Here is a 15,134-nt window from a genome sequence, read left to right as displayed (position 1 = left end):
TTCTTATGCATAATGACCAATCAAGGTGAGATTTCATTCACCGGGACAATTTATACTTAACCGTTCGGACAGTGAATGAACATTTCGGGGGGGCTTCTTTTTATGTGCATAAATAGCATAGTTAAATTTTGAGCCTTCAGGGCTATAACCCCTAATTATATGGAATTTTATGAAAAGTTAATAGATCCAACAGTTTCCTCTGACTATTTCCAGTATCATTTTAATGATACAGTAGCAATGGATTAATATTAGTATGACCATCAATGGAAATGTTGTTACCACTTTCTGAAAATATGCTATCCCAAGAGCCACTAGAAAGTTAAAGTCATATGGGCTACGCTGTCTTTTTCAGCTTTGAGATGTCACAATACGTAGAGTGGAAGCTCAGTTGTTAGAGCATTCAACTCCCAACTGGAAAGCCCAGGTTCAAATCTGGGCGATGACTTTGGACACCACCAGCTAAACCCAAATTGAATGTGATTTTATGTGCACTCACTAGAAATCCAAGAAAATCACAAGTGGCACACGGAGTAAGGAACTGCCCCCCCCCCCCCATCCCTTTCCTGAATGTGTGAATTTTACATGTCCTAGTACCAGACTAGCAACAAAAACTGCAATTGGAAACCATGATAGAGGGACAAGTAAAATGTATATTAATAACTACATAAAATAAATATGAAATCTCACCCAGCATGGCAGGAAGGTGTCTAGAGGACAACAGACTTGAAACGAATGATTCCAAAATTCCACCAAGAGAAGTGGCAGGGATTCGATATCAAGAGCTAACTTCCCATTGTGGCCAGTGGTGCTTATTTAGGCACCAATGGTGACCTCTACATGTGGTATCAAATGGAAGAATTTCAATTTGAATTTTGTTTGGTAACACCTGCCACGCCCTGTACATGGTTCAATATGAAAATAGTGCGCATGATTTTATTGTGATGCAACTATCCATGGCAGGGTGGTAAAACTGGTAGGGAAATGTAGTGGGGGGGGTCTGCCCTTCCATTGCAGCCAGTCGCCAGTTTATTCCTAGCAGTCCAAGCGGAAAGACTTGCCTCCCCGTAAAGTGTGTTTCTCGACTTTGAAACATGGCTTGATAGACACAGGCAAGTGACAATGCCTCCAGCCACATGTCCTTCATCGTTACCGATTTCCTGGCCCGGAGCACCACCCTGGTGGTCCCCTGGCCCACTCCCAGTCCTGACTTGGCTCTGTGCAACTATTTTTTAATCCCCCAAATGAAGAGAGAACCAAAAGGAAAGCATTGGGAGACCATGGAAAACACGTCTCTGCAAGTGTATTGATTGAGGGGGAGAGTATTTTGAAGGATTTGAAACATTTGTACAAGAACGATCAATAAATCTATCTTTCCAGATAATGCGTATGACTTTTATAGAGGACTCTGTACATGACAAATGCATTCTTCTGATATGCCCATAGCCTCTGCCATCTCTTTGACAAAACCCTTACAATGGCTCACTCAAACAATTGTCCTGAGTGTCCAAAATGGCAGATATTTTGGTAATTATCTTTCAACGCATGCACAAACACATTCCCCAACTTTTGTTGAAGAGTGCTGCCATCTTCATGTTGAAACATGAAAGTTTTCAGATCATCCATGTATCTCCCACCTACAGAAAGAAAAAATTTCTACTTTGTTAATTCCATTTAATGTGTTAATCTTACAACCCAGGTTTCACCTGAAGATAATACTATGTGTTGAAACGGGGTAGTAACATTGGGTATTAAGTGGAATTAAGAAGGTTGCAATTTTTTTCTTTTCAGAATGGATAAGTTCCAGAGTGTCAAACCTGATATTACTGATTTCATCTCCTCATTATCAAAAGCGGTCAAAATGAAGTTTGTGGCCCCATAATATGCTGATGGTGAACCTATATTTTTTGAACCCATGCTGATGACATGACAATAAAATATTTTCACTTCAGTGATATATGAGACATTAAAAAATATTTTTTCCACTATTTTAGAGCACACATTGTACTGCAATTAATCTGTAATTATTAGGTTTGTTCCTAATTCATTATCCTTTATAAATAGGAATGACTTTCAAAATCTGAAGAGATGTTGGAAAAATACCTTGGGAGAGGGAGTTATGTGATGATAGTAGGTGTACATTAGAATTTAATAACAGAACTTGGGACTCCATCCCTTCATGGACTGCAGCTCGCATAAAAATGATTTACTGCAACCCCTAAACCTTTTTCTGCGAAAAACATTTTGTAGCAAAAAGCATAATGTTCAACATTACCAGCTGCTGTCTTGATTACAAAAAAGTTTAAGTCCCAATTAATAAGTATCACTTGGACACACCTTCACAAGCATAATAAATTGTGAGAAACCTGGAAGCTACACGATAGCACATGGTAGGATAAAATGTTTATCTATATATGAAGAGCCATTAATTTCCATATCTTCCAAGTGATAGATGCAGATTCATACTATAAATTAGCGGTCATGTAAGACTAAATAAAGGCATGAAGATATAAAGAGGAAGGGAACATATTGAACACAAATGAAAATCACATGGGGGCAAAGAAAGTGAAATCTATTTCTATAGCACATAAAAATATGCCCAATCCAGATTCAAACACATTTGCATCCATATCTCCTTTTCCCAAAGATATCCTTTTAGAACTTTAATTGGAATTCATCAAACATTTCACCTAAGATAAAAAAGAAATTTTCAGTCAACGCAAGGAAATCCACCACAGCGGCTATAAATTTTAGGAAGGCAGAAGGTGTTTTAATGAAGCAACAATTCCTCTCAAATAAATTCTGCAAGATACCGAATTCGGTGATCAGTTTCTGATGATTAGATTGCAGAGGTTCGATGGAAAGTGTGTTGACTACTGACCAAATGATTCTGTCTTCATATTTGCCCCGGTAGCAAAAACAAATTAACTTGATGTATTGGCACACCTATAGCTTCAGCTCAATGATTTTATGAAAGCCAAAAACTTACGCGGAAAATCAGAGACAGTACTAGGAAAGAAACTGGCCTCCTCTAACTAGCCTCTCAATGTGAGAACTTCACCAATCCTAAGAACTAGAAATAAAATCAACCATCAGGTCAATGGTTTAGTTTGGATCAAACGTTTTCATTATCACCACAAAGGATATCATGCCGGTAGAGGGAATATGAATTTATGGATGGTGGAAGTTATCCTTAGCCAACAGTACTACATCAATGTGAAGGGGGAGATGAATCATGGGCCAACCCACCTCATGCCGCACCCTCTGGTAGAGGCAGGCTTTGTTATCAAGCACCGTGAGGGCCTGCGCTGGTTTGCAGTCTCCGTCAAAGAGGAAGGACACATCGCCTTGCTCCCATCGCATGTCTGTGAAGTCCACGAGAGTGGTGTCAACTCGTATTGAAGCACCTCGCTTGGAGATGCGACACACGTCTGAGGGCAGGATGCGAGACAGGAAGGGCACTGCACAACGAGAGACAGGGGTTGGGAGGGAGATAGGGGAGGAGTGTGAGAAAGAGCAGCAATGTCATTCAATATCGATCTCAGTGGACATCTGTGCCTCAATGGGGTGTCTCGAAAACATCAATTTTATGCATTAGGAATGATTCCAAGGGATCCATATGAGAGACCTCAGAATAAGCCTAAAAAAAACCAGCTCTTGCTCATAATATAGCAATGTGGGTAATCATACAGCCTATGTGAAATGAAAAAAGGAACTTTGTATCCACAATTCAGTTAACAAAGTCAGCCACTCACATGGAACAATCTATGGAGGGTTCAAAACGGGGGAGAAATCAATGCAATCGTGCTGTCCACTGTCATTATCTCTCAAGAATAAGTCTGTTTTCAATTGGAAATTAACCCCACTAGCTTCTCCAAGTAATGTGCTATCTGAGTTTTACCAGATGTTTACTGGGATATCACAGCTTTGAAATAGAATGAGGAACCTTGAGTAAACATATCTACAAAAGATACTTTGAATTATAGACATGACAAACTAGCCAGAACATTGACACCTTCCTGGCATCAGTCCCATTATGGTTATTGGCCAATTACGTGGTCATGCACCAGCATATATTTCCTCACTTATGCTCTTAACAATACAATGAACCCATGGCCTCAATCGAATATGGATTATTTGCTGTTTCATAAATACTTTTCACATCAGATCAACAAGATTTTGACTAAGCAAACACATCAAAACTCAAGTCGAGTTGTTTTTACTTCAAAATATATATATTTTTTAACATTTGTTACACTATTTCATACTATTTAAGGAAGTTAAAAATCAAACCACAGTAATAGGCTGTTATAAATTAGGTTGGGTCCACTACAAGTTGAACACTATGTTGCCTTGAGTTTCATCTTGTAACTATTTTATCTTGATTAATGAAGTATTATTTGTAACATAGCATTTATCATTCCACCTATATTTTGTACTGTGTTCCATGCCTTTGTGTTCATAAACTGCAACATTTTTGGACCAGCTTGAAGAAAATATAACTATTTGGAGCAAAAACAATAATATTCCATTATTTGAAGTATATATTTTGCTCTGAGAAAAAACTACCCTTTCCCCTAAGAAATTATTGTACATGTAGTAAGATATACCACAAAATATTAAGTTTGTACATTGATTTTCAAAAATATCGTCTTTAAATGCCATACAGATTCATGAAATCCATTAAAATAATTTGCATTTGTATATTATAAGAAAATTTAGATGGGTGTTTAGCATATCCTAGCCATTTTTATTCAGTTTAACACAAAATTTAATTGCATAGCACTGCTTCAAATTCTGAGCCATCATTTTTTTTGCTGAGGGTATGGACATACACTTTTCGCTAAGCATGCCGACGCCGGGTTTCTCTCCACCCTTCATCCTTTCCTGTCCATCCCCTATGGCGCAAATGACCTCAGCTGTCGGTCGCCTCCCCTCAAAACTACTACTACTAACATCTTCACTCAATCACTGCACCGACAACTGCGGATTGTGGCACCTTAGCAAACCCCTCATCACTTTTCTCACCAAAAGCTGTGCCAAGCAAGGAGCTTATGAAATTCATCACCAGAACTTTTGTGACAGCCCTTGTATGCTATAGATAGCATGATGCATGGCAAAGTGAACAGTTTAAACTTCTTTATATTGATTCTACAGATAATGTATGTATTAGTTTTCATTACAAACCTAGTAACTCATGGTATAGCTTAGCCATTAATAGGTGATATTGAATTTTTGTGACAATCAGTGACAAGAGGTCTAAGAGACCAAAATTTTCTTGCTTATATCTTGTGAAAAACATTTTTATTTAAAATATTTAAGTTAACTTAAGTCAATTCAGTCCAGTTAATGGTACGTGGGTGATATGAAAACTTTCTGACCACAACATGAAGATGGCAGCACTCTTCAACAAAAGTTGGGGAATGTGTTTGCGTATGCATTGAAAGTTACTCACCAAAATTTCAGCCATTTCTGACTCTTAATTGTTATTTGAATTTTATTCAAGTGATTCCTTGTGAGGTTTGGTTCAGAGAGATAGCAGAGGCTATGGGTATATCGAAAGATAACGTTCGTCCTGTACTGACTGAAGAATTGGACTTGCATACACTGTGAGTTGGATAGCTTATTTGCTTGCTTTGGATTAAAAATTCATTCAAATGAGCATTTCCAAGGCCCTGTTGGGACGGTTCAAGGTAAGTGAGTCAGATATTTTGCATTGATTCATGACAGTAGACGAAACTTGGATTCACTGCTACACTTCTGGGATGAAAGAAGCCAAAAGAATGGACTGCAACTGGTGCACCTGCTCCGAAAAAGGCAAAGATGGCTCCATCAGCCATGGAGGTGATGGCAACTGTTTTGTGAGATAGTTACAAAATTGCATCCATCGATTATCTTCAAAAATGTGTAGCAATAATGGGAGAGTATTATGCATTATTTAGCGAACTGAAAGCAGAAATTGTAAAAAAAAACGACCACATTTGAAGAAGTAGGAAGTGCTTTTCCATCATGAAAACAAACCTGCTTACACTTTGGCAGTTGATCTGGCTAAATTTCATGCACAGCACTTTAAATTGGTTGAACACTCACCGTATTTAACATTTTTGGAGAAAGTTTATAGACTTAAAAAGGAGGCTATGATGAATAATAAAGATAAATTTGAAGAAAAAATTTCTCGTTTATTTGTTAGGCCTGACTACCCTCATACGAGATAGCAGCAATTCCCACATTAAAAAGAATCCATACATGGCTGTTTAGGAGGCATATTATTTGTGATAAAGATGCATCTGGACTCCTGATAGCAATGCAGTTGAACCATTTACTGATCATTTGCATTTGCACTTTTGACTGAATATGATTGATAGAAAACTCAGATCTAAAATACAGATGAAATGGGTGGGTACCAATAAGCTTTATCAGAAAATATAGTAGGTATATGAATTGAAACCAAGGCTGTCAGATGAAAAATTGGTAAATAAACGTGTGTAAACTACTGTGTGCTATCATGCTGCGTTTGTCATGCCCAAAAGTTGAAGTCCTACCATGAGATAACAACAACCACCTCAAACTCTAACAGATTAACTCATCATCATGAAAAATCATGCATTTCTGTGAAAATGATAAGTATGAAAAATGCTCTCAATATTCATCAGTCAACAGCTGATTAAGTCCAATAACAACATTCATCCATAGAAGCTTCACTAAAATATAATAGAAATTGCCTTATAGAAAAAGGAAGTCATATTGTGACACCCTGTATTTAAGTGGGATCCTCTTACACTTCAGGGGTCTAATTGATCATATGAAATCAAAAGAAGTCTTTGACAATCAACAGTGCACATTATTTACGAGAAAATATGTTCTAAGGGTTTAGTGTACAAAAATCCTCAATAATTTGGCTTTCACCTAATTCAAATAACCCTCAGCCCCATAGAGTCTGGATTGGCAAAGGTTTAAGGTAAATATAAATATGTTTCTTTTCACAATAAGATCCCCAGAGCTGCTCCTTAGTAACTACTCTGTATGATCCAAAAATATTTACCTATATCCTAAACCCTGTGAGGCACCATACAGCATAGGGATACTACTTTTCATAATGTAATTAAGGTAAATTAGATGTGGTTGGAATGTGAACCTTACACTGAGATTCTATTTTGAGCATTTTAATGGGAAATACACATAGAACTACCCTCAACGCATGTCTGAGAGAGGGTGAATGAGAATGAAGCAGTTGGCCCTCACCCCAACTCTGAAAATCCCACTTGAGCTCCATGTAGAAGTCCCCAATGCGGCGCAGGGCCTCAACAAGGTTTGGCCGCCTTCCCTCCATCTGGTCACGACTCTGCTGCTTGAGCTTTCGCAACAAGGATGTGACTGCAAAGATAAAAAAGTTTACTTAGTCATGCAGCAACCACAAATAAACAATAGAAAAAATGCTGAGATAAAAATTACATTTCACCCCTTCATCAAATTTTTGTTAAAATTATGATCATGAAATCTTGATTGTAAATTATTTTATAATCGTGACCACTTTTAACAACATACAATTGGTGTTTTCTATCCTAGTCCTTGTTCAGAATGTTGATCAAACATTTTTTGGGTGTACAACGATGATATTGAATGTGCCAATGTGAACTCTTTGACTGCAGATCGTACTGCACAATACATAAACTGTTGATCAGCACTAGGCAAAACTTCAAAATTTTATATTAAATTTTCTGCATCAATGAATGCTTATTAATACAAAAAATCATTGTTTATATCCTAAAATCCCTACAATAAACTAATTGCTTATTATTTGCCACTTTTGATGCTTTAGCGACTATGGGATGACTATTATCAATGAAACTGAAGACGACAAAAGTTGGCCTAAGATGAAACCTAACAATGGACAGGGCCTTCAAAGAATCCACCTTTTCTGTCCTTAACTTTGTACTTACACCTAACATGATTCCGCATCACAGCACCATTGGAGGGATAGAGCAGGTTAACGGGAAACTGGCGGGAGAGTCAGTAAAAGAAGTGAGGATACAAACCTTATTAATCCTGAAAAGGGCTTTACCATGTAGGCCAAATGTCTAAGGGAAGGAGCAGACTGCATCATGCACTCTATGTAAAAATGCAGCCATCATTGTATTTCTGGCAGTCCTATCTTACTAATAAAAATGGAGACGATCATAAAAAACCAGGAAAGATCTCGGGCAAAACATATTGGAGCTCAATCCTTGATCCCTCAGAGGCAATAACAAAGAAACTTATCATCCCAATTATGAAATCCAGCCACCCTAACCCTATCTACACCCCCCTACCATGATCATCAAGAGCCTTCCGCTACAAATAATCACTACCACCCAGGATACATAGGTTACCCAAAATCCATTAGGAGAGGATATACCTTAAGGTCCATTGGGAGTGTGATTGGTTCACTCACCTACAACTTGTCAAACATCTAACAAGAGTCTTAGCATCAAATGTATCCTTATCTGAGCACATAATTACAAAATTCATCTGAGTTTGTAAAATCTCAGAAAGAGATTCAACTTCAGGCAACTGATATCCTTATTAGCATCAAAGTAGTGTCACTCTTCACTTAAGTCCCATTTGCTGAGACCACCAGGCTCCTATAAAGCAGAATAGATGGGACCTCATGAAGATATTACACTATGTAATTCCTTCAACCTAGTCTCTATGGAATAGGATTTTCTACAAGCAGGCAGGTGATATTGCCATAGATCATTTGTTTTCGCTGGCCACCATAAATTTCTCTGTTGAAGACTATGAGAAGCAGGTCCTCAAGTAGGTTCCTCAGAACTAAGGGCTTCTACAGATACGTGAATGGTATTGGTTGTCTGGCCTCACAGAAAGAACAACCTGGGTTTATTTATCATGCATCTTAACAGCCAACATCCGAACATCTAGTTCCCAATGGAGAAGAAAATCAATGTCTGGCTATCTTTCCTTAACACCCTAATGAACTAGAAGAAGTACAGAAGCTTAGGCCACAGCATCGATTAGAAGCTAACCCCCACCTATCTGAATTCGAACATCAGAACCACCACCATCCTTCACAAAATTTCATGAGCTGGCATTGCTGAGAGACAGGGCTAAGTCCATTAACAACAAAGAGAATCTTCCAGGTCAAATAATAAATCTTAAGATGACCTTCATGCAGAATTTTCGTGGGGAATGGCAAATTTCCATAGTCCTGAAAGGGTTCCTGGGACCACATGGAACATGGGCATAGGAGATGGATGTACAGCCAGCTGCCGGACTGGCCTGTTGTGTGTCTCTACTATGTCAGTAAACATTTTAAGAGTCATCCCAACATTTAAAATTGAGAAAATCTCCAAAACAACAGAAAAAATAACGAATCAGTTAATGAAAGCAAAGGATTCCATCGACTTTTGCAACCTAGGGTTCTACCAAACCCCCTGTGAGTGAAAAGAATCCCAACGCTGGAAGGAGGGCCAGATGCTGGCAACCTGAATAGAGGACATTGAAGAAACTTCAGATTGGGACAAACAGAAAAGTCGGCAGTCAGCAGGAAAGCAGAAAGCATAAGGCAGGAGCATGCCATTGCCTGAGGCCTAACTAATTTGATGCTGATGTGAACACTGGGATCAAATAGCCAAGGAGGCAATCTGGAATTGGATGGCATGCAATAATTTTAATATTGATTCCAGTTACAAACTCAGTAACTCATGGATTGATGTGACATACAAACACGAAAAAAGGCTAAGTGCATAGAACGTCAGGAAACATGGAGCAGATGACCCTCAGACTAATCTGAAAGAACTTGATCTGAGAGACAAGGAAAATTGATTTTAACAAAATGGCTTACAAGAAACCCCAAAGATGGTAAGCACATTGTTCAGGCCATCAAAACATCAGCAGAGATGGAAAGCTAAACTTTGTGCATTCAGATGAGTGTGGTCCCATAAGTGCAGAGAGTTGGCATGAGGCAAAGTAATTGTACATCTACTATTGATCGATAAGAAGACTTCAGTAAGAAGACTTGTTTAATTTATGAAACAAAGAATGAAGTGATAGCAATGTTTTAGAGCTTTTAAGTACTGGAGAAAAACAGACTAATGAAAAAATTAAAGCCTATTCACATGGACTACGGGTAAGAATATATTTATAAAGATATACATAGCAGGTATAATGAGTAATAGTGGTAATGCATATTAAAGGACTATACACACCATAGCAGAATGGTTTCCAAGAAAGGGTTGACAGTTAGCAGAGTGAACAAAGGTAAATGCATGCTTCAGGATGCAATGTTGGGCTGAGGCAGCAAACACAGCAGTCTAATAGAGAATTCATCCTCCAAGTAAATCAGCAAGATTGACATGCCACCAGAATACGCCTGAAGTGGTTGGAAAATGAATTCGGCACATTTAAAGGTTTGCAGTTATGAAAGTTTTGTTCCTATTCTGCAGGGAAGAAAGTGAGACCGTTGTGTATAATGATGCAAGTGGAGTGAGTGGTTGCCCATGATAGACGACTTAGGTTAGTGACTGCTGGGGACTGATGAATGCTTTTCGTTGAGAGGTGAGATAGAAGGATAGCGAGGATTACTGGAGTGATTGTTTTAGAGTAATAGACGGCAGAGGGAAAAAAGCCAGCAAGGGGTGGCAATAATATCAAATGAAAAGGTAGGAAGAGGCACAGTAAACTTAGAGCAAACAAATGATAGAATATTACGTATCAGTTAAAGCAAAAGCAGAACCACCAAACTTTGTCATTGTCCAGATATAAATGCCACCAAGCAACCATAGGTAGGAAGAAGTTGATGGGTATACGATCAGTTAGAGGATATAATTGCGGGTGTTCCAGGAGGGAAACATCTGATAGGAATGAAGGATTGGAATGCGATGTTAGAGATGGAAGTGAGGTGGAGGACCAGAGGTTAGGAACAAGGAATGACAACAGAAAGAAAGCAATAGAGTTCTACAGGAGATGAGTTAATCATCACCAACACTTGGTTTAGACTCCAAAAAAAGGTTTACATTTACTTGAAAAATGCCAGGGGACTCAGGAAGGTATTGGTTAAATTATATTATGCTCAGGTACAAATAGCAACAAGCTACAAACCATTTCTCCATGAGCTGAGAGCTCTCCAAATGAGTTGATCAACTTTCAAAAATGCTAAGTGCTTGAACAAAAAGAATCAGTATAGAATAACTGTAACTTACCACACATTCAGAGTCACAATAGCACTTAGCATCATCAAGTCAATCTTCACACTTATGACCAGTGATGATACCAGCGAGAATGAGCCAAGTGTCAGCTGTCATTGGTTTGCCATAAACCTTGGAATACACTCTGCTGCTCACATTAACAAACGCCTAAATTTTTCTTTGGTTTCATTTCCACCACCATTTAAAAATACAATGACTCAATTGTCAGAACCAGCAATGATAGGATGGTCAAAGGTCGAGAATCAAATGCAAAAGATGAATAAAAAGAATATGAATTAACAGAGCATGGGAGGAGCTTGCAATAGTGCAGGAATTCTACACCAATAGCCACTAAAGATAATATCACATTGGCATTTTATACGATATACAGTACACATTGCAAGTGAATAATGTGCCCAATGTGATCACACCCCCCAGCAGCTTCTGGGTACGACTTTTTACGTTTAAATTTCACCTACTAAGTAAAGCATCCATTCTCAATTTGCTCTAATTATTTTACTGTGTCACCTTGATCATAGGAAATATCACAATGGGCCACATGGATGAAGTAAGTGCAGTGATGAGCTTGAATATATCATGCAGGTATTTTGATTCTTGCTTAAGGGGTATAAAATCTATTACTCCTCATTATGATGCTAATATTAACACTTCTAAGCCCTGATGAGGCACCTAAAAGAATGTTCATGTCCTGACACAAAAAACCTCATGACAAATGACTATGCAAGACCAATCATTTGAAGAGAGGGGACACATAAATGGAATGGCAATCTAAATGGGTATAGATTCAAGGCCTCAAACATACAAATTTTTCCCCAAATATCAATCAAATTCGTGCTGATTTGGCCACTGATGTAAATGGAAAGAGCTGTGCAGGAATTACAAAGATATATATTAAATTATATAGGTCTACGATTGTCTACATTTTAAGAATACATTTCCATGAGTGACTTAGATATACTGACAACTGATTACACCTGAAACTCAGGTGCTGAACTCATTAAATTAGTCAGAGTATTTTGAATTATATCACTCTAAAACAAGCAAAAATTTCTTATATTTATTTCAGTAATAAATACACCCACAGATGACTTTTTAAATCAACCAAAGCAGAAAATGTGTTACTCCATTTCGCATAAAATGTTTAACACTTTCCAGGCAATTTTTAAACAGTCTGCAGTATACTTAATACTTTTAGTGCAGGCTTCAATGTGCTAAAATATATTAAAAGAAACGAAATTTAACTACATGACTATAGTTGCGCAATAAATAAATATAACGATCGCGTGAAAATAAATGCAATGCAGAAAACCAATTCATTCAGGTTTTCACCTACAATTCACTATACAATTCACCTGTATATTCTTGAGAGGCTCATTATTTCTGAAATTTTTCAAGAAATGATAAATTTATTCCAATAGACGTCTGCGGGAACTTTTATTTCATAGTGTGTCAGGCGTGCCATTCAAATATTGAGTGCCACTAATTCGAATTTTAAGCACTAATGTGTCGGTACTAATTCGGTAAATTACATACAAATACAGAAATTCATCTTATCCAAAGGTTTTCTGATGTGCAAAATCCAAACAGGAGCTCAATAATTTACTCACTAGTTTCTCTATCACCATAACTGATTGCTTCGGCTAAGGGGCTCCACCCGGCAGCATTCTTTACTTTCACCGGCGCTGCATGAGCGAGGAGTAGCATGACACAATCTAGAAAATGCGCAAAAAATATACAAAATAATGATCTTACTGATATAAGATATTTACAAGTTTATATCACCCGATAAGTCGCCCCGCGGTCTTAACACTATCCCTTGAGGCTTAAAAACCTATTTGCTTACATCCAAAATCAAATTAACAGTCACATTATATATAATAATCAAATTTGAATGAATTGCATAAGATATATCAATATAGGAGGGTGGCTAAACACACAAACATTTACTTCTTATTGGGAGCCCTAACATTAATTTGAGTCTTCATGAATATTTTGAATACATTACTCGCAAAGGTTTCAACGAATGGAAAGTTCCTTTTTTCTGAGGAAAGACATGCAAATATTAAGGTTATTTCCAATTGGTATACGCATCTTGTTGGGTGCATACGAGCAATATAAGACTATTTTTGCGATTTTTTAAAACGACAAATATTAAATAGAGTAAATGCTGTCAAACCTTTCCTTCCAAGCATAACAGCCAGGTGGAGAGCAGTATTTCCTGCGAAATCAAATTCAAAAACAGTTATGACTTAATGGTTACAATGTAAAGTCAGTTCAATGATTTTTGAAGAATGTATGAGAAGTTAAATGACATGCAAAAGCATCACTTTTGTTTTGTCAGTAAATAATTATCAATTTATTAAAAAGGCAGTGAAGACTATTAGTAAATCTCAAGACGGTTGACAATTTGTCAAGAGTAAAGCAAAATCATGAATACTTGACGAGGTCTGTATTAAAATGTGTGGAAGAAAATCTAATTAAATTGAACTTGTACCATGCTTATCTTTCTTCCCGACATCGTGCGTTCTCAGCAAAGCTGAGAGTTTCTTCACGTCACCGGTAAATACACATTCATGAAGAGGTAACTCATCCGACTTATCCGCCATCTTCTCATTTTTTCTCATTACGTTAGTCAAGTTGTCAAAGCATGAAGTGTAACATAAGGAGAGAGAACACTTGTCTCACACGTCTTCTGTGAAGTCAGCACGAAGCGAACGAAGGTAAATCATATTGTCCCAACTCCATGGATTCATCGTTTCATGATTCAACCGCAAAACATTTTAAAAGAGGCGTTACTATCGACCTATATCATCTCATTCATTAGTTTCAAATAACGAGCGGTTCCTCTAAGAACTTTAATGACTTATGCTTCATAATTTTTTTAGGATGCTGGCAAAAATGTCTTTGTCGAAATAATGAATGCCCGAACGCAACATTATAGTATATCCTAGCTAGTATGTGTCACTACAAGGCTGGTGTAGTTTTGTAGTTGATTCCCAGAGTCGCTAGCTGTCTGTGCACAGCACGTACTCAAGGTCCTAGTAACATCATAGAGTGATCTTGGACAGGCCAGAGATTTCGAAATTAGAAAGAAAATTAAAGAAATGAATAATGCAATTGTAAAGTTTAATGGAAACGGAAATTAAAATGAAAGAAGGTACACGGAAGATATGTAGACATTGAGCAGTGGCGTTGGGTGTAGCCAATTGTCATATTAATTATTCCTCATATAATCATCTTTTTCTATAGTAATTCGTTTTTAATAAATAATTGCTGTTTTCTGATTTAGATGTATGAATATAATTTTAAGGAAGAAAATTTTGAATTAAATAAAACTGTTAATCTTACTGATTAGTCATTAAAGTAACCATAATCTATAAAATAATATATTGTAGTATGTCAATAGCTAATGCTGTATTTCTGTATGTATGTTGTATCAAAAATCTAGCCCATAAGATACCTTTTTAGTCCACATGGTGTGCTCAAACTAGGCTGCACCTTATGGACCAAGGGTATATGGATATGACTTCGTCCAATAAGTTGCAAGCTAAAAAGCCAGGAAAATTACTTTTTATTAAGCATTTTCTCCCACATTAGACATAGAAAATGGCTGTATTTATTACATATTTCGATAATAACACTACTTCAGCCAGTAGTAATTAATAGAGCTTCAATAATTCCTACACAGTACTTACTAAAAACTTCCCAAATAAATTGTAAATGTATATAATGTAGCATGTCTAGTTTCATTGAATATGTGGTGCTGCTACGAAACATATATGCATTGAGTGAACAGGGATTTCACCCACTGCACAAGCATTGTCTTGTATGAGTATCTCTTGTGGTAAACTCAATCAGCACTCAAGATCAAGTAGTATCATAGTGACATTTAATTCTTAATACGATCTTATCTCTTTAGTATAAATATCAGTT

At 37.3% G+C, this 15,134-nt stretch overlaps 1 protein-coding gene across 1 annotated transcript in view; it reads right to left on the bottom strand.

Moving 5' to 3' along the window:
* The window catches only part of LOC139695125 (ankyrin repeat domain-containing protein 13C), a 42,045-nt gene extending 28,238 nt beyond the window's left edge, over positions 1–13,807 (bottom strand). Inside the window, exons 1-5 of the mRNA XM_071593769.1 lie at positions 13,696–13,807; positions 13,378–13,419; positions 12,809–12,913; positions 7,240–7,371; positions 3,247–3,458 (exon numbers count right to left, since the gene is read on the bottom strand). Of these exons, the coding sequence (XP_071449870.1) occupies positions 3,247–3,458; positions 7,240–7,371; positions 12,809–12,913; positions 13,378–13,419; positions 13,696–13,807 (603 nt within the window). The remainder of the gene's footprint in view (positions 1–3,246; positions 3,459–7,239; positions 7,372–12,808; positions 12,914–13,377; positions 13,420–13,695) is intronic.
* Positions 13,808–15,134: the final 1,327 nt, after the last annotated feature.

Source organism: Hetaerina americana, unplaced genomic scaffold (genome assembly GCF_022747635.1).
Source record: "Hetaerina americana unplaced genomic scaffold, ioHetAmer1.1.p SCAF_6, whole genome shotgun sequence".
Taxonomy (NCBI): Eukaryota; Metazoa; Arthropoda; class Insecta; order Odonata; family Calopterygidae; genus Hetaerina; species Hetaerina americana.
Note: the sequence above shows the minus strand (reverse complement) of the source record. Positions and strands in the feature narration are given on the sequence as shown.